At 44.6% G+C, this 27919-nt stretch overlaps 1 protein-coding gene across 1 annotated transcript in view; it reads left to right on the forward strand.

Moving 5' to 3' along the window:
• Positions 1 to 27919, forward strand: part of LOC119951493 (zinc finger protein 850-like) — a 68913-nt gene that overhangs the window by 16943 nt on the left and 24051 nt on the right. The window contains exons 3-5 of the mRNA XM_038774703.1: positions 20946 to 21002; positions 26142 to 26432; positions 27351 to 27513. Of these exons, the coding sequence (XP_038630631.1) occupies positions 20946 to 21002; positions 26142 to 26432; positions 27351 to 27513 (511 nt within the window). The remainder of the gene's footprint in view (positions 1 to 20945; positions 21003 to 26141; positions 26433 to 27350; positions 27514 to 27919) is intronic.

Consider the following 27919-nt stretch of genomic DNA (forward strand, 5'->3'; position numbering starts at 1 on the left):
AGTTTTTAAAAATTTCTTTGTGCTGTTGAAAAATTGTAATGGACTGCCCCTTTAAGACCCGAAGTCCGATCCTTATCGGAGGTCCCGATCTCGCGCCAGAGATCAGCCAGCGTGGGCTTCCAGGGCTCCTCCTCTCTCTCTCCCCACGAGGCAGGACACAGAGACAAAGGAACCAGCGGCAGAACGGCACGGCACCAGAAGGAAGAGGCAGCAGCAGGAACAGCAGCGAGACGGCCCAGCGGCAGGAGAGGCCCAGGAGCGAGACGGCCCAGGAGCGGAGCGGCCCAGCGGCAGGAGAGGCCCAGGAGCGAGACGGCCCAGGAGCGGAGCGGCCCAGCGGCAGGAGAGACCCAAGAGCAGACGGCCCAGGAGAAGAATGCGAGGGAGCAGCAGCCAATGAAGACAGAAGACAGAGAAAAAGAGAAAACAGCACCAGGAGAGATGACCAGGAGAATTGAAAGAGAGAGAGAGAGAGTCTGAAGGCCTCAACAACCAACCAGACAACATCCAAAAGTAAATAATGTTTATAATTTAATGAAAGAGAAAAGAGTATGTTAATAATAAAATAATTTAACCTGAAAAAGTGGTTATTAGCTTGCTTCACTTCCTTAAGAACGCAGGACCCGGGACATCGATGCTATTAAGGGGTAAGTAAGTAAAATTCTTCAGTGAAGGTATGAGTTATACCGGGGGATAACTTGAAAGGAGAGTTTGACCCGAATAGCACTCACAGAAGCCTGTACTGGAGTCAGGGAGGGAGAATCCCTGTTCACCGTTTTAGAATATTGGCCCTTTTGTTCTTTGGTATAGGGGGAATTCTAAAACAGAGAGGTGAATTTAGAAAAACATGGCGCCCAACGTGAAGGCCTAGAATATTAGAAGTCCTAGGTACACAGGGGCTAGAATATTAGAAGTTTCTAGTTCCCAAGAAAAGGCGAGAATATTAGAAGTTTCTAGTCTATGTGTGAGTCAAACTTTACCTGCCGAGTTTAGTTTGGAAAGTCAGGTGTGATTGGCTTTTGTAAGGATATTCTGTGGATCGAAGGGACAGAAGCTCAGGTTGCGTGTGAAAATCAGTAGACTGGAAGATACTGACCCTGAGAAAAGTCTGCAAGACATTTTGGTGACAGCACTAAAATCTTGCATCCATTACTGGTAAAAGAGGCCAAAGAATAAATCATCCTCAGAGTAAGGCAGATTGTGCGGAAAATTTTCTGGAAAATAGGGACGCCTAGAATCTTCAGAAACCAATAACCAATCGACCCTTAACTAAAACAGGAAGATAGTGCCTTAGTCAGCCTTGGATAGGGCCCAGAAAGGGTACTTATCCTTAATTTCAGAGTGCACCTGAAAGGGACAACCAGGAACAGAACTAAAAATCCGAAAATGGCAATTAGGGTAATTCTCATGCCCTGGGATACGGTCAAGAGAAATGTAGAAATGAAAAGGGAATGGAAGAAATTAAAAGAGCAAAAGAAATCCTGGACAAGAGATATGTATCCAGACGGAGATATCTCCCTCTTTGTTAGAGTGCCAAAAGCCCTGCAATATACAGATTCTGTCAGGGTCCTTAAAGCACTTTGTAAGTTTGCATTTGAAAAGCGAGCTGAATCACTAATCGTGTTTGGACACAGACAGAAGCATGCAGCTGCTCAAGTGGGCAAAGTGTGTTCCAAACTGATTAAAATCATTGACGGAGTAAACATGACAGAAATAATACAGATCCCTAGTAAACACAAAAGTAACTCTGAAGTGGTAGGCAAATATATAAAACAACTGCAGGAAAATGAACCATTAGAAATGGAAAGTGACGATGAATCAGGCCTAGAATCAGATAGCCGAGAGAATTCGGACCCCTGTGAAAATTTCCCAACGGGATACAATTTTCAATACCCAGATCCAAGTCTGTTTCAGGAAGAAAATTGGCCTCAGCAATCTGCCACACATAAGAAAGAAGCGTTTATCGATCATTTCTTTGAACCACAAGAAAGTGAAGAGGAACAAGGCATAGTTGGGATTATGGCGCCTCCTGTGATGGGACAGGAAGAATTATCATCCTCATCCGAGAATGAGGAAATAGTCAAACAAAAGAGAGGAATAGGGAATAGAAAAAATTCTAAACCATTAGAAATAGGGGATTATAGCGATCACTGGAAACAACAACAACCTTCCACTTATCAACCAGTAAATAAGGATGTACCGTATTATATTTATAATCCAGAAGCAGAAATGGTACACTATAGAGATCAGGAAGGATGGGAAAGAGAGGTTACAGCTAGGGGACTTAAAATAGGAGAAATATTAGGAGGAAGTCAACAAATTGATTCTACGAAATTACTAGAATTACCAAACGTTACCCCCAAAGCTAAAATTTGGCAAATGAGCAAAGGGTATGACAGTTTCGGAAGAGCCATGAGTAGGGTAAGGAACAGCACAGAAACACAAGGCCAGATAATAGCAGCATTAAGACCACAGGAAAGGATACAGAATCGTCCAAGACCCCAAAAAACTGCTCCTACTCCAATGGATAGGGCAAGTTATGCTCCACGAGATAGCCAAGTACCAAGTGCAAGGTTTGAAGAATATATAGAATCGGTGGAAGAGTTTGTACAACATAGTACCCCCTATTTTGAGGAAGAACCGGTACGACGACGGATACATTTCTCCGAATATAGGGACCCAGATAGAGGTGCCCCTTTAAGAACACCATGCCCCAGAAGTGAGAAAATAGTTCAGTCATTTACACCAGGTCCAGAGGAAGGACAGGGAGGCATGGTACCGTATAAAATAGTAGCAGCCGTAATGAAGACAGCAGGCCCAAAGAAACATGGGGAGAGTAGAATTGAGTATTCACAGAGGTTAAAACAGTTAGCGAAGAAAATGGGGGCATCAGGAGAATCCACCAAATTGATTGATTTACATACAGTGGGAGAAATAGTTACAGGCGAAGTCTCAGATTTAATAAATGAGTTAGATTTGGGAAATGAGAGAGCTAATTTAATGAAAGAGATGACAGAGGCAGCATATGCAGGGGAACACCTCACACCATATATCGACCGAATATATGAGGTTAATAAGGAAGAGGGGGTCGATGTAGTCAGATTCCTGAGGGAATTAGGACCCAAGATTCCAGGAGGAAAAAGCCTCTCAACAATACTGTTAACGACCTCTAGAAGAGAAATAAGAAGAGAACTGGTTAAATTTGATTTGGCAGGCAAAGCATTTAAGGATAAACACACAAAAGGGGAACAAAAAAGAGCAGCTGCCCAAAATAATGTTTCAACACAAAATGCTCAGATTAGACCACCAAACCGACAGATACCTGACAAATCGGAACAAAATCCAGCACAACCAGCAATGCCACAACATGGGTATAATTTGCGGTCACAAGGGCCACCTCCACCACAAAATCTAGATTATTTACCAAGGGAACAATTCCTAGCCCTCAGTCGGGAGGAAAGAGACAGATTCATTGAGGATAGGAGAAGAAGAGCAGCTGGTCAGGGGAGGATTGAGCAAGGTAGATATCAACCACCAGAAGGGTATCCGGGACGCTCGCGAGGGGGATTCCGAGGAGGAGGCAGAGGAGGCCCCGGTATATATTGACAGGATTCGGCTTCTCCCCTTAAACAGGCTATACAAAATCTAACAACAGAAACAGACAAAGGAGAATTAGTAGTAGTATACAAGGGGGAAAATGTATAGTGGACACAGGGGCTGAGATATCAATGATAAGGGAAGAAGCTGGAAATCCGACAGGAAAGAAATACATAGTAGAAGGAGCATTAGGGAATAAGGATATTAGACCAGAAGTTAGATTGGGAGAATTACTGGCAATATCAGGAACTGATAATCTGATGGCAGGGAAAGATTTAATAAAAATAGATACTGGAAAAATAAGGATATTAAAACCAATTGATAACATGGAGGAAATAAGGAAACAGAAAGAGAAAAGTATTTTAAATGACGAAGCTTGGAAGAAGATGGAAGAAGTACTGATGGGAGCAAACCTAGCGATAGGTAAGAATGACACAGGTTTGATTAGCCAGCAATTTCAACACACAATTCACGGGGGACAACACAGACCTCAAAAACAGTATCCTTTGCCTAGAGGAGCTAAGAGCGAGCTGGAGATAATAATCAAGGAATTGGAGCAGCAGGGGATTATTCAAGGGGTCACATATGCCTCAACAAATAGTCCACTTCAGGTAGTAAGAAAACCAGATGGTACATTTAGAATGGTAACAAATTACAAAGCTTTAAATAAAGTCACAAAGAAGGACAAGAGATATTTAATAAATCCACAAGCTACCTTAGAGCAAGTCGCGGGAAAAACTTACTTAACTAGTATAGATTTGGCGAATGGATTCTGGAGTGTTCCATTAGACCCAGACAGCAGGGAGAAAACAGCATTCACCTTTGGAACTAAGCATTATGTATATTGTAGACTTCCACAGGGATATGTTAATTCTCCAAATCACTTTCAGGCAATAATCAGGGAGCTGATTAAAGATGATTTGGCTTTAGTATATATCGATGATATATTAATTGGAGATGACGATCAGGACAAACATGTGGAAAGAGTGGCCAGGATCATTAAGACACTTAGTGAAGCAGGCTTTAAAATAGGGCTAAAGAAATGTCAAATTGGGAGAAGCGAAGTCAACTATTTGGGTTATTCAGTATCGAAGGAAGGTAGAGAGGCCAGTATTGAAATGAGGAAGAAGATAGCTGAAATTACTGCGCCTGTTTCGAAAAAAGGGGTTCAAAAAATAATGGGAATGTTGGGATATCTAAGGCCAGTAGTGAAGGACTTCAGTCTCTATGCTAAAGCCATTTATCAAACCTTGAAAGGGGATTTTATTTGGACCAGCGAGGCCCAGAGAGGGTTAGATCAGTTAAAGACAGCAATTGCGATATCGGGGTCATTAGTTGGGAGACAAGAAGAGGATGATTTAAGCATTAAATTAGACATATATAAAAATGGATATGGTATGGTACTTGCTAATCTTAGCAATCAGACACCTATCAAACATCTGACAGGAAACTGGTCGAGAGCTGAACAAAAGTTTTCAAACATCGAGAAATGTCTAGCAGCTATAACAAAGAGAATAGCAGAGATAGAAAACTTGTCGGGTGGTAAGAAAATTTATGTCACAACTGAGTTTTTGGAGTTAAAGGAGCTAACCAAGAGACAGATTTGCCAGCAAGGCGCGAATACAGCTCGATGGGAAAGATGGTAAACCATTCTTCTAAACCCTGACTTAATGTTTGTTCATAACATTCAAAAGGGACAGAAACTTGATGAGCCAGTTAGTAAAACGGAGTTGGTGAATGCTTGGGTATTATATACTGATGGTAGTAAAGTCAAGAAGGACGAAGAACAAGCCAGATGGGCATTCATTTTAAAAAATTCAGGAAACATAGTAGTGGAGGAACAGGGAATAATCATTGGATCAGCTCAGACAGCTGAGGTAGAGGGAGTATTGCAAGGGTTAAAGGAGTGTCACCAGCGAAAGCTGCAGGAAGTTACCGTTGTAACCGACAGCTTTTTCGTGCAGCAAGGATTGGAGAAAGATTTGGAGTTTTGGAAACTAAACGGGTGGACGAACGGTAGAAATAAACTACTGGAACAGAAAGAACAGTGGGAAGAGATAGATAAAATTTTAGCCGATATGGAGATCCAGACAATTCATCAAAAAGCACACACAAAAGGAATTGGGGAACTGTGTAAGGGGAATCAGGAAGTGGATGAATTAGCCAGACTTAGGACAATAATCTTGGGGACTCTTGGGAACTCAGCAGCCGACCATCAAATGATAATTAAGCAAGTACATGAAGCCACACGACATGGGGGTCATGTTGTAGTCGCAAGGGAGTTGAAGAAGTTGGGAATTAAAATAGCCTATTGGAGACAACATTTAACTGCAGTAAGGAGAAAATGTGAGAGATGTATGGCCTGTGGAGGACAGAGAGGAAATAAAACATATGGGAGCATAAAAACTGAGAAACCAATGCAGGAATGGTCATTAGATTATGCAGGACCACTTTTTCCCAGAAGCAGCAAAGGTAATTTGTATTTTTTAGTCAAAGCTGATAGCTGCACGGGAGAAATTGACCTTAGAGCAACCAGCAAAGCAAATGGAGCCACAACCAAAAGGGTATTGGCAGAAATGATGACCTCCAGAGGTAGACCAGAATCGATCCGAATGGACAACGCGCCACACTTTAGAAACAATACTGTTATTAACTTTTGTGCTGACAGAGGAATAACAATCAATTGGGCCGTGAAATATGCACCTGAGAGTAATGGAATGGCTGAGAGGTCTGTAAGAAAAGTAAAGGATTGGATCATAAAGAATCAGAATAATAAAGGCTGGGATAAAGACATTGAAAGAATAGTATTTGATCTTAATAGCAATCTTGGAACCTCTGTCCCCCAGGGACAAGGAGACCCAAGTGAATCTGGGAATTATCAAGTAGGAGACGAAGTTTGGGTGAAGTTACCAACTAAGACTGCGGGGAAAATCATTCGTGAGACTGTAAAATGTAAAGACAAGATTGTTCAGATTCTGGGTACACATACAATTGAATTAGAGAAGCATGGTGTCTGGAGCAAAAGAAATTGTGTCACGCTTGAAACACACGACCCAGTGAGCATCAGAGGAGTTTGAGATTCTTCGAATCTCACTCAGGGGTGCAATGACAGAAGGAGGCTTGACAGGCCTTAATGGTATGATGTACATCAAGGATATGGAATATAAACCAGTTCAAAAAGAAATGATGGCAAAAGGAATCCGGAAGTCCTGGAGAGGGCACTTCTGGGATAATCCGAATGAAAATAGAAGGTACAAATTAAAGAATAGGGCCCTCTCCACCCTTGATCTGTTCATTTGCTTTTTCAGGTGGAAAAAATTAATAACAAACCAGTTCGCAAGAAGGAAGAGAACTACACTCCAGAGAAGAATCTGTTCGACAGGATTGGGGGGAAACTAATGATATAATTGGCTACAAATTTGAGGGAATTAAATGACAGAACCCGGAGGAAAACTTTACGGGTTAGAAACAAATTAGAATATCAAATTATAACTGGACAGTGAAACCCCCGGTCAGACATCTCTAACTGGACATTAGTTGATGGATGATCTGTGGTCTCCATGGGGTATGTACTACGCGGTGGAATCATTAAGGTCTCGGCAGCAGATAGCAGCGACTGACGAGGAACCCCAATATGATAAATGATAATAGGTTAAGAATTTTAGTAGCTTGATACTACGGCGGGAAAATTGTTACCAATGCAACAAAACAATATTGCATTGAAGAGCTATAATCGTTGATAAGAAAAAAAAATTATTTTCATGTAAATTGATAGGGACTGTTGTATATATATGATAAGGGGGGTATGTGTGTCGTTAAATAACTTGATCCGCATTTCTAAACTGTGAATGTTTTAATAGAGGGTTAGTTTAGTATGTAATAATTATTGTTCCAAAAAGCCAAGAAGCGATGTTTCGATATTGATATTAAATTGTTAACAGTTGAAAATATGTAAAGTGTAACACACAGTCTATTGGTTAGGTAATGAATAAGGTGTTAAGATAAGATAAAAATTTTACTATGTATAGAACAATAGGGAGAATTTGTTTGGGAAGAAAAAAAAAGAGACGGTTCAATGTGGTTTTGTAAATGCTGAAATGAAAAATATACACGTTGTCAGAAAGATGTTCTCTCATGTAAACCAGGGGTTGGCAGACTTACATGATTCACAACAATGTTAGACATTAATGGGGAAGTTAGGAATACAAGCAGGATCAATTGAACATTTTAAATTAATAAGACAAGGGGATCAGTGGGGGGTACAAGATATCACAATTACCACATTCCAATCAGAAATGGAAAACAAGTTGGACTGGAACGGAAAACAAGACTCGTATTGACACTGGTCTGTGATATGCATACAAATGACAATGATCAGGGATGTATGTTAGTACAATTGGATGGGGGGACAATAAACCAAATTATAGTAATGTTTCAAATGTCAAGACGGGGTGTTCTGGAAAATACAGAATGTGTCATTTGAAACATAGAGGTCTGCCAATATCTGATCGGGGAGAGTGCAGGGAAAGATCCCACAAGAGGTTGGTGGCAGCTGAAGAGCACAGAAACTGTGGGCAGCAATTTCAGTCTGTCAGAATGGTTATTACAACCTGCAGCAGGAGAAAGGGAAAAGAAAAAAGTTTTTAAAAATTTCTTTGTGCTGTTGAAAAATTGTAATGGACTGCCCCTTTAAGACCCGAAGTCCGATCCTTATCGGAGGTCCCGATCTCGCGCCAGAGATCAGCCAGCGCGGGCTTCCAGGGCTCCTCCTCTCTCTCTCCCCACGAGGCAGGACACAGAGACAAAGGAACCAGCGGCAGAACGGCACGGCACCAGAAGGAAGAGGCAGCAGCAGGAACAGCAGCGAGACGGCCCAGCGGCAGGAGAGGCCCAGGAGCGAGACGGCCCAGGAGCGGAGCGGCCCAGAGGCAGGAGAGGCCCAGGAGCGAGACGGCCCAGGAGCGGAGCGGCCCAGCGGCAGGAGAGACCCAAGAGCAGACGGCCCAGGAGAAGAATGCGAGGGAGCAGCAGCCAATGAAGACAGAAGACAGAGAAAAAGAGAAAACAGCACCAGGAGAATTGAAAGAGAGAGAGAGAGAGTCTGAAGGCCTCAACAACCAACCAGACAACATCCAAAAGTAAATAATGTTTATAATTTAATGAAAGAGAAAAGAGTATGTTAATAATAAAATAATTTAACCTGAAAAAGTGGTTATTAGCTTGCTTCACTTCCTTAAGAACGCAGGACCCGGGACATCGATGCTATTAAGGGGTAAGTAAGTAAAATTCTTCAGTGAAGGTATGAGTTATACCGGGGGATAACTTGAAAGGAGAGTTTGACCCGAATAGCACTCACAGAAGCCTGTACTGGAGTCAGGGAGGGAGAATCCCTGTTCACCGTTTTAGACTATTGGCCCTTTTGTTCTTTGGTATAGGGGGAATTCTAAAACAGAGAGGTGAATTTAGAAAAACAAGCAAAAGTGAGATCTTCCCAGTACACCCGCAAGGGGGGGGGGGGGCAGCACTAAAGGGGCTGCCGTTCAAACAAGCCCGACATAAATTCCGCTACCTGGGGATCCAAATAGCCCATGACTGGAAAGGGATCCACAAATGGAACCTCACCAGCCTGACGGAGGAAGTTAAAAAGGACCTGCAAAGATGGAACACACTCCCGCTCTCCCTCGCGGGGAGAGTTCAGACGATCAAAATGAACGTACTGCCCAGGTTCCTCTTCCTGTTTAGATCCATTCCGATCTACATCCCCAAGGCCTTTTTCAAAGCGCTGGACAAACTCATCATGGCGTTCGTATGGGGGGGTAAAAATGCTAGGATCCCAAAGAAGGTCTTACAAAAAACAAAAACCAGGGGAGGGTTAGCCCTCCCGAATCTACAATTCTACCACTGGGCAGCAACAGCCGAGCGAGTAAGGGGATGGATCCAGGAGCCAGAAGCTGAGTGGGTGCGTGCGGAGGAGGCCTGCTGCATGGGAACCTCCCTCCGGGCCCTCGCCACGGCAGCACTCCCATCCCCACCCAAAAAACACTCCAGCAGCCCAGTGGTGACAGCCACCCTCCAATCCTGGAACCAACTGCGGCAGCAACTTGGCCTGACCAAAATGTCGAACAGGGCTCCCATCTGCAACAACCATAGGTTCAAACCAGCACTGACCGACGCCACCTTCAAAAGGTGGAGGCAGGACGGGGGGACACTGACAGTCAGGGACCTATACACGGACGACAGGATCGCAACACTGGACGAACTGACAGAGAAATTTCAGCTAGCTGGGGGGAACGAGCTACGGTACCTGCAGCTCAAAAGCTTCCTACGAAAGGAGACAAGGACGTACCCACAACCGCCACGACAGACACTACTGGAAGACCTACTGGACGCAAGTATCCTAGAGAAAGGGAACTGTAGTGACATGTATGACCGACTGGTAGATAGGGACGACACCGTACTGGACGCAACAAGGAGGAAATGGGAGGACGACCTGGGGATGGAGATCGGGTGGGGACTCTGGAGCGAAGCACTGCATAGGGTCAACTCCACCTCCACGTGCGCAAGGCTCAGCCTGACGCAACTAAAAGTGGTACATAGAGCCCACTTAACAAGAACCCGTATGAGTAGGTTCTTCCCGGAGGTGGAAGACAGATGTGAACGGTGCCAAAGAGGCCCGGCCAACCACGCCCACATGTTCTGGTCTTGCCCCAGACTCGTGGAGTACTGGACAGCCTTCTTCGAGGTAATGTCCAAAGTGGTGGGAGTGAGGGTGGAGCCATGCCCGATAGTGGCGGTCTTCGGGGTTTCAGAACAGCCAGATCTATTCCTGGGGAGGAGGGCGGACGCCCTTGCCTTTGCCTCCCTGATCGCCCGCCGTAGAATCCTGTTTGGCTGGCGGTCAGCAGCACCGCCCAGAGCTGCGGACTGGCTGTCCGACCTCTCGGAATCTCTCCAAATGGAGAAAATCAAATTTGCCATCCGAGGGTCGGACGACGGCTTCCACAGAACGTGGGAGCCATTCATGCAACTGTTCCGGGACCTATTTGTGGCCAATGTACAAGAGGAAGAATAGTCGGGGGAAGGTAGCGGGAGGGGGGGGGGGGGGGCTACAGGTTGGTTACGGGGGTTGGATGGCTAGCTAAGGCCCAAAACCAAACTAAATAAACATGTTGAGGGGGGGGGGGGGGAGCGCAGTTACTACTACGAAGATGCTTACCTGTAAATATGTATGTTAATTTTTGCGTGTTTGTTTTTTCTTTTTTTTTCTTTCTCCTAACAATTTGTAATTTGTTCAATATAAAATATGAAAACTGAATAAAAACATTTATAAAAAAAAAACATCCCACACCCAGAGTCACAGGAATCTGCAGCCTGCAGCTGGGAGAAGCAGCAAGAACGAGGAGATACAATATAATCCAACATTCACCGCATCTCCAACCCACATTCATTCCCGGGATAGTAAGACAGAATTTTGAATCATAAACTAACACGACTCCAGTGAAACAACGCGGAGGAAAAGGGGGAAAGCAGTGATTGTGTCTGTGCTGATATAGGCTCAGAGCTGTCACAAAGACCCCCCTCCGGGGGTACTCCACGAGTCTGGGGCAAGACCAGAACATGTGGGCGTGGTTGGCCGGGCCTCTTTGGCACCGTTCACATCTGTCTTCCACCTCCGGGAAGAACCTACTCATACGGGTTCTTGTTAAGTGGGCTCTATGTACCACTTTTAGTTGCGTCAAGCTGAGCCTTGCGCACGTGGAGGTGGAGGTGGAGTTGACCCTATGCAGTGCTTCGCTCCAGAGTCCCCACCCGATCTCCATCCCCAGTTCACCGCTCAACCTACCAGCTTGCATCTTACCATAATCCTGCCTTGCCCAGATGTGGGACAATCCAAAATGAGTGAACATAAGAACTAGGAGCAGGAATAGGCCATCTGGCCCCTCGAGCCTGCTCCGCCATTCAATGAGATCATGGCTGATCTTTTGTGGACTCAGCTCCACTTTCCGGCCCGAACACCATAACCCTTGATCCCTTTATTTTTTCTAAAATTATCTATCTTTATCTTAAAAACTTTTAATGAACTGAACTGCTGAACTGCTCCACTGGGCAAGGAATTCAATAGATTCACAACCCTTTGGGTGAAGAAGTTCCTCCTAAACTCAGTCCTAAATCTACTTCCCCTTATTTTGAGGCTATGCCCCTAGTTCTGTGCTCACCTGCCAGTGGAAACAATCTGCCTGCATCTATCCTATTTATTTCCTTCATAATTTTATACGTTTCTATAAGATCCCCCCCACCCCCCGCTTCCTTCTCAATTCCAACGAATACAGTCCCAGTCTACTCAACCTTTCCTCGTAATCCAACCCCTTCATCTCTGGGATTAACCTCGTGAATCTCCTCTGCACACCCTCCAGTGCCAGTACGTCCTTTCTCAGGTAAGGAGACCAAAACTGAACACAATACTCCAGGTGTGGCCTCACTAACACCTTATACAATTGCAGCATAACCTCCCTAGTCTTAAACTCCATCCCTCTAGGAATGAAGGACAAAATTCCATGTGCCTTCTTAATCACCTGTTGCTCCTGTAAACCAACTTTTTGCGACTCATGCACTAGCACACCCAGGTCTCTCTGCACAGCGGCATGTTTTATTATTTTATCATTTAAATAATAATCCCGTTTGCTATTATTCCTACCAAAATGGATAACCTCACATTTGTCAACATTGTATTCCAACTGCCAGACCCTAGCCTATTCACTTAACCTATCCAAATCCCTCTGCCCACTTCCGGTATCCTCTGCACTTTTTGCTTTACCACTCATCTTAGTGTCATTTGCAAACTTGGACACATTGCACTTCGTCCCCAACTCCAAATTATCTATGTAAATTGTGAACAATTGTGGGCCCAACACTGAACCCTGAGGGACACCAGTAGCTATTGATTGCCAACCAGAGAAACACCCATTAATCCCCACTCTTTGCTTTCTATTAATTAACCCATGCTCTATCCGTGCTACTACTTTACCCTGAATGCCTTGCATCTTTATCTTATGTAGCAATTTTTTGTGTGGCACGTTGTCAAAGGCTTTCTGGAAATCCAGACATACCACATCCATTGGCTCCCCGTTATCTACCGCACTGGTAATGCCCTCAAAAAATTCCACTAAATTAGTTCTGCACGACCTGCCCTTTATGAACCCATGCTGTGTCTGCCCAATGGCACAATTTCTATCCAGATGCCTCGCTATTTCTTCCTTGATGATAGATTCCAACATCTTCCCTACTACCGAAGTTAAGCTAACTGGCCTATAATTACCCGCTTTCTGCCTACCTCCTTTTTTAATCAGTGGTGTCACGTTTGCTAATTTCCAATCCGCCGGGACCATCCCAGAGTCTATTGAATTTTTTTAAATTATCACCAGTGCATTTGCAATTTCCCTAGCCATCTCTTTTAGCACTCTGGGATGCATTCCATAAGGGCCAGGAGACTTGTCTACCTTTAGCCCCGTTAGCTTGCCCATCACTACTTCCTTAGTGATAACAATCATCTCAAGGTCCTCACCTGTCATAGCCTCATTTCCATCAGTCACTGGCATGTTATTTGTGTCTTCCACTGTGAAGACCGACCCAAAAAACCTGTTCAGTTCCTCAGCCATTTCCTCATCTCCCATTATTAAATCTCCCTTCTCATCCTCTAAAGGACCAATATTTACCTTAGCCACTCTTTTTTGTTTTATATATTTGAAGAAACTTTTACTGTCTGTTTTTATATTCTGAGCAAGTTTATTCTCATAATCTATTTTACTCTTTATCGCTTTTTTAGTAGCTTTCTGTTGCACCAAAATATTTCCCAGTCCTCTACTCTCTCATTAATCTTTGCCACTTTGCATGGTTTTTCCTTCAATTTGATACTCCCCCTTATTTCCTTAGATATCCACGCTTGATTTTGCCTCTTTCTACCGTCCTTCCTCTTTGTTGGTATAAACCTTTGCTGAGCACGGTGAAAAATCGCTTGGAAGGTTCTCCACTGTTCCTCAACTGTTTCATCATGAAGTCTTTGCACAAAGTCTACATTAGCTAGTTCTTCTCTCATCCCATTGTAATCTCCTTTGTTTAAGCACAAAACACTAGTGTTTGATTTTACCTTCTCACCCTCCATCTGTATTTTAAATTCCACCATATTATGATCGCTCCTTCCGCATGCGGCCCGCCAAAGGTCTTTATGCGGCCCACCAAGTCATTTAAAAAAAAATTATTTTTTTTTAATTTTAAATTTTTTTTTTAAGGTTAATGGGGGGGGGGGGGGGGGGGGCTGTTGGGTTACTTACTGTTATAGGGTGGATACATTGACTTGAGTAGGGTGATCATTGCTCGGCACAACATCGAGGGCCGAAGGGCCTGTTCTGTGCTGTACTGTTCTATGTTCTGTATGAGGCGCCCAGAATCATAACCGGGTGAAGTAATTATTTTACTTTATATACTATGCGGCCCTTTAAAATTGTGTATTTCTGAATGTGGCCCTTGCACGGAAAAGTTTGCCCACCCCTATTCTATAAACTCCTCCTCAAGGCTGCCTTGACCGAACTGGTTAAACCAATCGACATGTAGATTAAAATCCCCAATGATAACTTGTGTACCATTTCTACATGCATCAGTTATTTCTTTGTTTTTTGCCGGCCCCACCATAATGTTACTATTTGGTGGCCTATAGACTACTCCTATCAGTGGCTTTTCCACCTTACTATTCCTGATTTCCAACAAAATGGATTTAACCTTATCCTCTACCTCTTGAAAACTTTAAAAACTCACCTGGAAGAGCGACATCACAGCAAAGCAGAGATCTGATTGGCTGGTAAGGAAAGTGCTCCAATTAGCAGCAGCTGGGAGAAATGTAATTCTTCGTGTGTTGGTAAGTATTGTGATTGGTAAGTAAAATCTTTGTTCCTTTCACTTATTAATTATTTGATAGTATAGTTTGTAGTCAGTTAAGGTAAAGGGTAAAAATGGCAGGAGATCCCAGACCCGTGTTATGCTCCTCGTGCTCAATGTGGGAGTTGAGGGACGCGGCCGATGTCCCTGACTCCTACATGTGCGCAAGCTGTGTCCAGCTGCAGCGCCTGTTAGACCGCATGATGGCTCTGGAGCTGCGGGTGGACTCACTTTGGAGCATCCGCGATGCTGAGGAGGTCGTGGATAGCACGTTCAGTGAGTTGGTCACACCGCAGATTAGGATTGGTGAGGGAGACAGGGAATGGGTGACCAAAAGGCAGAGAAAGAGCGGGAAGGCAGTGCAGGTGTCCCCTGCGGTCATCTCCCTCCAAAACAGGTATACCATTTTGTATACTGTTGGGGGAGATGACTCACCAGGGGAAGGCAGGAGTAGCCAGGTTCATGGCACCGTGGCTGGCTCTGCTGCACAGAAGGGCGGGAAAAAGACTGGCAGGGCTATAGTCATAGGGTATTCAATTGTAAGGGGAGTAGACAGGCGTTCCTGTGGTCGAAAACGAGACTCCCAAATGGTATGTTGCCTCCCGGGTGCTCGGGTCAGGGATGTCTCAGATCGGCTGCAGGACATACTAAAGGGAGAGGGTAAACAGCCAGTTGTCATGGTGCATATAGGCACCAACGATATTGGTAAAAAAAAGGATGAGGTCCTACAATCAGAATTTAGGGAGTTAGGAGATAAGTTAAAAAGTAGGACCTCAAAGGTAGTAATCTCAGGATTGCTACCAGTGCCAGGGGACAGTCAGAGTAGATAGTCAAGAATAGTCAGTATGAATACGTGGCTTGAGAGATGGTGCAGGAGGGAGGGGTTCAGATTTTTGGGACATTGGAACCGATTCTGGGGGCAGTGGGACCATTACAAACCGGATGGTCTACACCTGGGCAGGACTGGAACCAATGTCCTAGGGGGTGCTTTTGCTAACACTGTTGGGGAGGTTTTAAACTAATGTGGCAGGGGGATGGGAACCAGATTAGGAAGTTAGAGGTCAGTAAAGAAGCAGCAACTAACGCCACTAAAGTATGAGATAATAAACTCAATGTGACTAAGGGGAAGAGTCGACAGGGAAGAGATGATGAACGCAAAGGGGCAGGTGGTCTGTCGTGCATTTGTTTTAATGCGAGAAGTGTAGCAGGTAAGGCAGATGAACTGAGGGCTTGGATCAGTACCTGGGAATATGATGTTATTGGTATTACTGAGACTTGGTTGAGGGAAGGGCAGGACTGGCAACTGAATATCCCAGGGTATAGATGCTTCAGGAAGGATAGAGAGGGAAGTAGAAGGGGGGGGGAGGAGTTGCATTACTCGTCAGAGATGATATCACAGCTGTGATTAAGGAGGGCACGATGGAGGATTCGAGCACTGAGGCAATATGGGTGGAGCTAAGAAATAGGAAGGGTGCAGTAACATTGTTGGGACTTTACTACAGGCCTCCCAAAAGTGAGCATGAAGTAGAGGTACAAATATGCAGACAGATTATAGAAAAATGTAGGAGCAATAGGGTGGTTGTGATGGGAGATTTTAACTTCCCCAACATTGAATGGGATTCTTGTCGTGTTGGAGGCGTAGATGGAGCAGAGTTTGTAAGGAGCATCCAGGAGAGTTTTTTTAGAGCAGTATGTAAATAGTCCAACTGGGGAAGGGGCCATACTGGACCTGGTATTGGGGAATGATCCCGGCCAGGTGGTTGATGTTTCAGTCAGTGATTACTTTGGGAATAGCGATCACAATTCCGTAAGTTTTAGAATACTCATGGACAAGGACAAGAGTGGTCCTAAAGGAAGAGTGCTAAATTGGGGAAAGGCAGAGTATAACAAAATTCGGCAGGAGCTAGGGAATGTGGATTGGGAGCAGCTGTTTAAGGGTAAATCCACATTTGAAATGTGGGAGTCTTTTAAGGAAAGGTTGATTCGAGTGCAGGACAGACATGTTCCTGTGAAAATGAGAGATAAAAATGGCAAGATTAACGAACCATGGATGACGGGTGAAATTGTGAGACTAGCTAAGATGAAAAAGGAAGCACATGTAAGATCGAGGCGACTCAAAACAGATGAAGCTTTGGAGGAATATCGGGAAAGTAGGACGAATCTCAAACGCGCAATAAAAAGGGCTAAAAGGGGTCATGAAATATCTTTGGCTAACAGGGTTAAGGAAAATCCCAAAGCCTTTTATTCGTATGTAAGGAGCAAGAGGGTAACTAGGGAAAGGATTAGCCCACTCAAAGACAAGAGAGGGAATTTATGCGTGGAGTCAGAGGAAATGGGTGAGATTCTTAATGAGTACTTTGCATCGGTATTCACAAAGGAGAGGGACAAGATGGATGTTGAGGCTAGGGATGGATGTTTAAATACTCTAGGTCAAGTTGTCATACGGAAAGGGCAAGTTTTGGGTATTCTAAAAGACATTAAGGCGGACAAGTCCCCAGGACCGGATGGGATCTATCCCAGGTTACTGAGGGAAGCGAGGGTCGAAATAGCTGGGGGCTTCACAGATATCTTTGCAGCATCCTTGAGCACGGGTGAGGTCCCGGAGGACTGGAGAATTGCTAATGTTGTCCCTTTGTTTAAGAAGGGTAGCAGGGAAAATCCAGGGAATTACAGACCTGTGAGCTTGACGTCAGTGATAGGCAAACTGTTGGAGAAGATACTGAGGGATAGGATCTATTCACATCTGGAAGAAAGTCGACTTATCAGTGATAGGCAGCATGGTTTTGTGCAAGGAAGGTCATGTCTTACAAACCTAATAGAATTCTTTGAGGCAGTGACAATGTTAATTGATGAGGGAAGGGCTGTAGATGTCATATACATGGACTTTAGTAAGGCGTTTGATAAGGTTTCCCATGGCAGGTTGATGGCAAAAGTGAAGTTGTATGGAGTTCAGGGTGTACTAGCTAGATGGATAAAGAACTGGCTGGGCAACAGGAGACAGAGAGTAGTGGTGGAAGGAAGTGTCTCAAATTGGAGAAGGGTGACTAGTGGTGTTCCACAGGGATCCGTGCTCGGACCACTGTTGTTTGTGATCTATATAAATGACCTGGAGGAAGGTATAGGTGGTCTGATTAGCAAGTTTGCAGATGATACCAAGATTGGTGGAGTTGCAGATAGCGAGGAGGACTGTCAGAGAATATAACAAAATATAGATAGATTGGCGAGTTGGGCAGAGAAATGGCAGATGGAGTTCAATCCAGACAAATGCGAGGTGATGCATTTTGGAAGATCAAATTCAAGAGCGGACTATATGGTCAATGGAAGGGTCCTGGGGAAATTTGATGTACAGGGAGGTCTGGGAGTTCAGGTCCATTGTACCCTGAAGGTGGCAACGCAGGTTGATAAGAGTGGTCAAGAAGGCATACAGCATGCTTGCCTTCATCGTATGGGGTATTGAGTACAAGAGTAGGCAGGTCATGTTACAGTTGTAGAGGAATTTTTTTCGGCCACATTTGGAATACTGCGTGCAGTTCTGGTCGCCACATTACCAGAAGGATGTGGATGCTTTGGAGAGGGTGCAGATGAAGTTCACCAGGATGTTGCCTGGTATGGAGGGTGCTAGCTATGAAGAAAGGTTGAGTAGATTAGGATTGTTTTCGTTGGAAAGACGGAGGTTGAGGGGGGACCTAATTGAGGTTTTCAAAATTATGAGAGGTATGGACAGGGTGGATAGCAACAAGCTTTTTCCAAGAGTGGGGGTGTCAGTTACAAGGGGTCACAATTTCAAGGTGAGAGGGGGAAAGTTTAAGGGAGATGTGCGTGGAAGGTTTTTTACGCAGAGGGTGGTGGTTGCCTGGAATGCTTTACCAGCGGAGGTGGTAGAGGCGGGGACGATAGCATCATTTAAGAGGCATCTAGACAGGTATATGAACGGGCGGCAACAGAGGGAAGTAGACCTTGGAAAATAGGAGACAGATTTAGATAAAGGATCTGGATCGGCGCAGGCTGGGAGGGCCGAAGGGCCTGTTCCTGTGCTGTAATTTTCTTTGTTCTTTGTTCTATAGCACCGATGTCATCCCTTACTATTGCCTGGATGTCATCCTTAAATAACAGAGCTTCACCACCTCCTTTACCATCCACTCTGTCCTTCTGAATAGTTTGATACCCCTGGATATTTTATTCCCAGTCATGACCATCCTTTAACCATGTTTCAGTCATGGCCACTAAATCACAGTCATTCATGATGATTTACGCCATCAACTCATTTAACTTATTTCGAATGCTATGAGCATTCAGGTAAAGTATACTTATGTTGGCTTTTATACCTCTGTTTTGAATCTTAACACCTTGATCAGTAACCTCTCCCAAGTTATTTTTCCTCTTAACGTTTCTCCTAATTTTCCTTGTTGTTGAACCTATATCTTCATGTAACAACCTGTCGCTTTCCATTTATGTTTTTACCTCCTGTTTTATTCCTTGTAGTATTACTGGGCCTATTCACTGAGCTCCCCTCAGTCACTGTACCTCGTACTGTCGCCCTTTTTGATTTTTGACTATGGCTTCTCTGCCTTACACTTTCCCCCTTGCTGACTTTTGTTTCTGCCCTTGTTTCACTACCTTCCGACTTCCTGCATCGTTTCCCATCCCCCTGCCACATTAGTTTAAACACTCCTCAACAGCTTGAGCAAATAGGCCCTAGGCCATCAGTCTAGTCCTGCCCAGGTGCAACCCGTCCAGTTTGTACAGGTCCCACCTCCCCCAGATCCGGTCCCAATGCCCCAGGAATCTGAAACCCCCCCTGACACCATCCTTTCAGCCATGTATTCATTCTATATATCCTGTCATTTCTACTCTGACTAGCACGTGGCACCGGTAGTAATCCTGAGATCACTACCTTCGAGGTCCAATTTCTTAACTTCCTTCCTAGCTCCCTGTATTCTGCTTTTAGGACCTCATCCTTTTTTACCTCTGTCGTTTGTACCGATGTGTACCACAACCATATAGAACAGTACAGCACAGAACAGGCCCTTCGGCCCTCGATGTTGTGCCGAGCAATGATCACCCTACTCAAACCCACGTATCCACCCTATACCCGTAACCCAACAAACCCCCCCCCCCCCCCCTTAACCTTACTTTCTTAGGACACTACGGGCAATTTAGCATGGCCAATCCACCTAACCCGCACATCTTTGGACTGTGGGAGGAAACCGGAGCACCCAGAGGAAACCCACGCACACACGGGGAGGACGTGCAGACTCCACACAGATAGTGACCCAGCCGGGAATCGAACCTGGGACCATGGAGCTGTGAAGCATTTATGCTAACCACCATGCTACCGTGCTGCCCCAGAAAATATATGTGAAACTCCATATGTGAAAAATATATGTGAAACCACTGGCTGTTCACCCTCCCCCTCCAGAATGTCCTGTACCTGCTCCGAGACATCCTTGACCCTAGCACCAGGGAGGCAGCATACCATCCTGGAGTCTCGTTTGCGGCCACAGAAACGCCTGTTTATTCCCCTTACAATTGAATCCCCTATAACTATTGCACTTTCACACTTATTCCCCCTCCCCTCTGCATCAGAACCAACCGTGGTACCACAAGTTTGGCTGTTGCTGATTTCCCCTGAGAGGCCATTACCCTCAACAGTATCCAAAGCGGTATATCTGTTCTGCAGGGGAATGGCCATACTACCTGCCTCACTCTCTTTCTCTGTCTGGTGGTCACCCATTCCCTTCCTGCCTGCAGAGTCTGAGCCTGCGGTATGACCACCTCTCTCTATGTGCTATCCACGATGCCCTCCGACTCGCGGATGCTCCACAGTGTCTCCCGCCGCCTCTCCGACTCTGAAACTCGAGCTTCCAGGAGCTGTAACTGGAGACACTTCCTGCACACATGCTGACCCTGGGGACTGGAACTGTCCCCAGTCTGCCACATAGAGCAAGAGGAGCAGACCACACCTTGGAGCTGTCCTACCATTAATTTTTCCTTTAATGTAACCTTTAAAATTAAACTTAAGATGTTTTTGTGTCAGATTAAATCCAATCCCCGTGTACTATTTAATTAGCTTTATCCCTGAGTATTCATCTTGCTTGATTTTACAACAAATTAAATAGTTATTTAATTGATATTTAAAAAGTTATTTAATTAAAAAATGTTAAATTATTTAAATCAACTTAAAAATAGTAATTTAAATCAACTCAAAATATTTATTTAAGTGAGATTTAAAATTTAAGAAATAGTAATTCAAATCAACTTTAAAATAGTAATCTAAGTCAAATTTTTAAAAATTGTAATTCAAATCAACTTAAAAATAGTAACTCCACAAATATTCAAATTTAGCCTAGTCTGCCTTTCAGCCAATCAGGTCACAGTCTCCTGTGACATCACTTTACTGGGTTTTTTCAATTTTCCAGCTGTCCTACCTGCAGCACAGTGTCCCCCACAGGCCCGCTCCTCTCTGCTGTCGGAAGGTAAGTGAAGGCCTCGAGTGGTTTGTGTAACCTGATGAATGGGCGAGGAGTGATCTCTTGCCCTGTGCTGTTCCCCAAATTGTTCCTTCCTCCCCTCCCCCAAGGCCCCCTCTGCATGCAGACGGCTGATGGACATTGGAGAGTCTCGCTGACCTGTACAGGTGCATTACCCTGTACCCGACACTCGATTCGCTGTGTGAACAAGTTGATTTTAATTTTTTTTTTAAATCTTTTATTATTGTCACAAGTAGGTTTACATTAACAATGAAGTGGAGATGCCGGCGTTGGACTGGGGTGAGCACAGTAAGAAGTCTTACAACACCAGGTTAAAGTCCAACAGGTTTGTTTCAAACTTCATAAACAATGAAGTTACTGTGAAAATCCACCAGTCGTCACACTACAGTCCCTGTTCGGTACATGTGGTAAACCACTGTTACGCCTGTATTAGGTGATGTAAGGTAGGACCTGTATTATAGGTTCGTCGGTAGCCCTTGTCTGCTGGCTCCGCCCAGGAAGAGGAGTATAAATATGTGTGTCCTCTATTTAGCTGCCATTTCACCAGCTGCTGTAGGAGGCCACGCATCTTACTGCAATAAAGCCACAGTTGTACCCAATCTGAGTCTTTGTACAATTCATCGTGCATCAGTACACGGAGGGAGAATTCAGAATGCCCAATTCACCTAACAAGCACATCTTTTGCGACATGTGGGAGGAAACCGGAGCACCCGGAGGAAACCCATGCAAACATGGGGAGAACATGCAGACTCCGCACAGACTGTGACCAAGCAGGAATCGAATCCGGGACCCAGGCGTTGTGAAACAACAGTGCCGCTGCTGTGCTAACTCCTGTGCTACCGTGCCACCTTCCCTGCAGATCTGCCACCCTTCACTTAACCTAGTTTTATTAATACCAGCAATGAATTGCAGAGCTACAGGGCTTTTGCGTGGCACCAGGGGCCAGCATATTCATGGCTGACCTAAGAACCTTTATTTGTGTTGTAACCATTCTGAGATTCTCTGATGTTTCTTTATCCTGCTGCTCCCTTCCCAGTGATTCCCAGCTTCTGCTATTGTCCCGGATCTCTGCTTAACCAAATAATCCCTTCCCTTTCCCCTGCGCACCCTGTGCAGTGTGAGTCAGACTTCCTCTGGACACCTCTCCCACCCCCACGCCGGTCCGTTTAACCATCTGCAGCTTTCTGCTTGTCTCGGTTTAGTTCAGATTTACAGGATTGTGAAATTAAGCTCCAAACCCGGCAGCCATACTGTAAATGTGTGTCGTGCTCACCAGGAAAACTTATCTTGATTAATGTCTGAACCAAAATAAATAAGCTTCTCATTTTAATCCACACTAAACTTGCATATAAAACAGTGAATATAAAGCCGCTCCCCCCCCCGCCCCCGCAGTCAGACTTACGGATGTTAAGGTGACAGATCTGTGACCTTTCATCTGAACGGGAATAAATAGAAATGTAATAGTTTATGAAAAGGGAATGCTTTACAGCCTCCAGGAATCAAAATTAAGTTCAACAATTTTTTATCATAATCTTTGCCCTATTTACGTTTGTGTTTCTTTATCTCTTTCTTTTCCTCTCTCTTATTTGCTGTTCTTTACATTCAGACGGTTACTATGGCATCATTCACTCCTCATCTAGACACATCCTTTGTATCTTTACTTGTCCCATTCCTTTGATCTTGCACCATGAGACATTTTGTCAGTGAATCTCACCCTTTCACAGACATTTTCTCCGGTCTTCTTCCCAACCCCTTTAACCGGAAACATTAATTCTGTTTCTCGAGGCGTTGCGGTGGCTCAGTGGTTAGCACTGCTGACTCACAGCACTGAGGATCTGTGTTCGATCCCGGCTCTGGGTCACTGTACGTATGGAGTTTGCATATTCTCCCCGTGTTTGCGTGGGTTTCACCTCCCACAACCCAAAGATGTGCTGGTTAGGTGGATTGGCCACGCTAAATTGCCCCTTTATTGGAAAAAAAGAATTGGGTTTTCGAAAAAAAATTTAAAATTCTGTTTCTCTCTCCACAGATTCTTCCAGAGCTGCTGAGTGTTTTCACCTTTTGCTGTTTTATTTCAGTTTTGAATATTCCTGATATTTTTATTTTCTGCAATCCCGACACACTACCTGTTTCTTAACAACTTACTTCAGATATTCATTTGTTATCTGTAGTTTCCGTTTTGAACTGTGATTACTTATCGAGTTACTGATCACTTATGACTTTTTAAATACAGTTACAATGTTATCACGTCCCTCGTTTCCCTCACACTTCCTGGCACTGATATTAAATCCTTACTCACCTTAAATGTAAGGATCAGCCCAGCTCCGACAGACCAGTCAATTTAATCGGAGTGTGTTGAAGCATTTGGAAGCAGGTTTTAGGAAAAAAGTAGACCCTATCTATCTCTGTCTTTTTTTAAAAAATAATTTTTATTGGAATTTTTTGAAAAATATATATCAACAAAACAATAATAACAATAATAATAATAAACACCCCCCCGGCACCCGTAACAACGCATTTAACAAACCCCCCCAACCCCAATAAACAACAGAATAAATTAACAATAAGCAAATTAACTTAAACACTATCCCACTAAACCCTTTCCCCCCCGGGTTGCTGCTGCTGCTGACCTAGTACCTTATCGTTGAGCCAGAAAGTCGAGGAAAGGCTGCCCCCTCCTAAAGAACCCTTGTACCTACCCCCTCAGGACGAACTTAACCCTCTCCAACTTAATGAATCCCGCCTTGTGTAAGGGAATTTGTACTGGATATTGTATGAGTTAGGTATGAAGTTCAGAATCATAGGTTTTAGTGAAATGACAAAGTAGATTTAGGTGAGAATGTAACCTAGGGTAACCTCGTGTGACCTAATGTAATCAAGTATAGTTAATATACCTCGTGTGACCTAATGTAATCAAGTATAGTTAATATGATTAAAGCAGAAGACCCAGAAAAGTAGTATAGCATTTACTAATTAACAAAGACAAATAATAGTCACTTGGGAGAACAATGAATACGGCTCAGTGGCTCAACTTAATGGTTGACCATAAATAATGGCCATAAAAAGACAAGAATAGAGTGAGCATGTTTTTCTGTACATTCGGCCTAAGTCAGCAAAACCACGATTGTTTCACAAGCAGGGAAGTTTACACAGGAACAAGATAAGGACAAGAGTTATAACCACCATGGTTTAAGAAGCAAAGAGAGGAAATAGGGAGCGACCAATCTCGAATGGGACAGATAAAGGGCCAACTAAAAACAATGGTGGCCAAAGCAAGGGCAGATTGGAAAGCAAGATAAGAGGGCTGTAAAGTAAGATAAGAGTTTGAGATATGGAGTTGAAATGTACATAAAAGACAGTAAGCCCTGAGGCTCGTCGGATTGTTCCGGACATCCCAGCTTTGTTTTTCTTGTGCTAGGAAAAATAAAGTTCACTGCTTGAAAGATCGCTTCTCAGACTCTCGGTGTTTTAATCGGTACGAACAAATTGTCGTCCTGGGGAACCACGACAAAATTGGCGCTGCGGAGCAGGGTTGGTGAGAGATCGCCCAGAAAAGCATCTGGAAGGAGTGGCGGAGGCGAAGGTCCGACCGGGGCTGGACATCCCAAAGCCGGCATTCTGACAACAAGGTAAGCAGATTTGTATTGCATGTAAATCCTTGTTGTCGGAAAAGGGATCTCGAGGCCCGGCGCACCCGGCTCTTTGCTGGTCCTGGATCTCCCCAACCACAAAGATATCCTGCATAACTAAAACCAAATTGTGTAAAATAGTATTGAGAGACTGAGTCTGATCTGAAGAGTAGAGTTTTGCATGCAAAGCGCACTGTAATACTGTATTGTCTGTGAGTGGGTAAAAAGTGAGACGGGAAAAAGGCCGAACGCTAAGGTAATGCAATTAGGTTAAGTCAACCGGTTTGGAGCGGGTTTTTCCAGGTTACGACTTGCCCAGAAGAGAGTAAGTGTGGGAAAATCTGCCAGTCCAAACCTACCCAGGACCTCGGGTAAGGGACGTCAACCGAGAGGGAGAGAGATCAGTGAGAGATCGCTCTCTGACCTAATACGGTAGTCAAAAGCACAGGAGGGGAATCTAACCCCGGAGAGGGGGATTAACAGCTAGAATAGAGAAAGTAAAAGACCAATTTGAACAAACTGGTCTGAGGCAGCAGCGTGGAGGACAGAAATAAGAAGGAGAGTCGGAACACAGGTAGGGTAATAACTAACAACTTGGAAAGGTCACACTGACAAAACCGCCTAGCGGCGAGATTGGTACAATCGGTTGGGAAGGAATATTAGTCAGAGGGTTAAGAAAGGATAATAACAGAAACGGAAGCAACACTGGATTGGGGAAAAATTACACATATAACTAACTTAGAAGAGGTAGAGAACGAGTGGCCGTATGTAAAATGGGAAAGAATAGCCGATAGGAATTGGATAGACGAAATAAACTTGGAAACTCTAGAGAAATTAATAAAGGAATCTGATCGATATAGGGTTTCTATACACATAGACGAGCAAGTAAAAACCTACTACCCTCTAGCCCGGGAAAGGAAGATAGTGCCGGGACAGGGGACTACGGGGAAGTGGATATCGGGACCCCGGTTAGAGTTACGGATATTGGCAAGGGAAACCCAAGGTAAAGGTAAACAGGGGACTGAGCACGGAAAAACAACACAGCAAGTAATAATCACTGTGATACCTAACTCTGACGGATTAAGGGATAAAAATTGTGACAGTAATCCAAAAAGACGAGTAATGGCACACAAGGGTAAAACACCAGTGGAAACATTAGGGGATAAGTTCCCAGCCCTCAGGGGAGATATAGAACACGTCTCTGAAAAATGGGCCAAAAGAACAAGCAAAACTAATACACAGTGGCCGGAGGAAGGCACATGGTGCGTAGAGAGGTGTGAGGACCAGAAGGGAATAATAAAGAACTATAAAATAAAAGATAAATCTAAGAAAAGAAAGGAGAAGCGAGAAAAAGAACTAGAGATACTGGCATTGTTTGAAAAGGAAGGGAGAGAAAGGAGAAGGGCATGGAGGGAAGTATGGATGCAAATGCCAGTGCAACTTCAGGAAAAAGCAAAATTGGAAGATCCAAATGTAGCCCCGCCCCCATACTCAGAGGAACAGGGTTCCACGGGACTGTACCCAGTTATATCAGGCACGATGAATTTTGAGGGAGTATTTGACACAGAAACGGGGACGAAGGCGGAATGGGCACAAAGGGAGTTAGAAAAGAAACAAGGTGTAGAGGAAGAGGCTAAGAAAACAGAAGAGGAGTTGAATGAGTTAAACCAAAGGAGAAAGCAGTTGGAGGAAGAAGTAAATGTAATAGACATTTTGGAATGGGTAAAGACGGTAATGAAAAAGGAAAAGGAACGAGACGAGGAAGAAAAGAATGGTAGAAGAAAATGTGAGTGGAAAACAAGTCATGATCCTTGCGAGGGTGAAAGTAAGGCGTCACAGGGAAAAATAAAAGAAAAGAGAGTCGAAGTCAGCAGAGAGGAAAGAGAAAGAAAAAGAAGCATAAAGGAAACATGTTGGCAAGGGCACAAAGAGGCAGACAGACGAGAAGTGGGGAAAGCATGGAGGTGGAAGTACCCAGAGAGAATCGAGGGAGAGATGGAAGGAGAGACAGAAGAAAGTAGTGACGACGAAGGGGGACAATCAGTGTTAGGGGAACAAAGAAAATCGACACGGGTAAGACACCAAACTGTAAAGTTTCCAGATAGGGAGAAAAGAGGGAATAAGATGTTCCCGGTGATTCTGAAGGGTGGCAGACCGCAGTATATCCCTTGGTCAGGTCAGGATTTGCCTAATCTAATTAATGAATTACCCAATATTTTGGAAGGAGCTGGAAGGTGGATTGGACAGTTGGAGGCAGGAATGGTGGGAAAAAGGATGGCACTGGGTGACATCAAAGCTCTCCTGACAAAGGTGCTAGGAATGGACCAAATGGCAGAAGTAATGAGACGTGCCGGCATCCCGACCGCAGCTTATGACCCAGAGGTAGATGGGACACTAATGGACCCGTACCGACAAGACATCTGGCAGGCACTGAGGAATATGTACCCCAATCGAATGGATGTAAAAACCCTAAGGGGAGAGCCATTGGGTGAGGAGGAGAATGCAGCTGTGTATGTGGAAAATCAATTAAAAAGGTGGAGAAGGGACACGGAGAGGGACATTCTAACAGACCCGCTGACCAACTCCATGTTCCGGGCTGCAATTCTAGAGGGCCTGCCAGTCTCAGCTAAGACAAGACTGGAGGATGTGGTGGGCTTGGACTCAAAAAGCTACCAGGAGTTTGTGGATTATGTTGCCCATGCAGTAGAAAGACATCGCAAAGATGAAAAGAATGCAGACAAACAGCTGAAGGAGATACAACGTAAACTCCTTCAGGCACAATTGGAGGAGATCAAAAACAAGGATAAGCTAAAGGCAAAAGAAGATCTCACACCCAGAAAAATAGCACCGATGGTGGTGGAGCAAAAGTCAGGGGAAATACCTGCACTAACAATAGGGGGGAGCGGAGATGGAGGCCAGCCCATCATAACCTATAACATTTCTGCCTTCCCACTGTCCATAAACCCACAAGCCCATGGCCTAAATTATCAAAATCCGTACGCCCTGCAAAATCAGACTGACTGGAATAAAAATGGGAAAGGACAGGGAGGGGGTAGGCCACCCTTTCAGAATCAGAGAGGGCAGGGACAGGCTAATTATCAGACTCCGAGACAGGGACCACTGCCTGGCCCTCCAGGTGTGTGTTGGGGGTGCGGGGAGACAGGGCACATAAAAAGGAATTGCCCACGGAGTTCCACCAGACAGGGAGAAAACCAGCAACAGGCAGGCCAACAGCTGATCCAAGGGTCGCCGAACAGCATCCCGATGTTTCAA

Source organism: Scyliorhinus canicula, chromosome 17, assembly GCF_902713615.1.
Source record: "Scyliorhinus canicula chromosome 17, sScyCan1.1, whole genome shotgun sequence".
In the NCBI taxonomy this organism is placed as follows: Eukaryota; Metazoa; Chordata; class Chondrichthyes; order Carcharhiniformes; family Scyliorhinidae; genus Scyliorhinus; species Scyliorhinus canicula.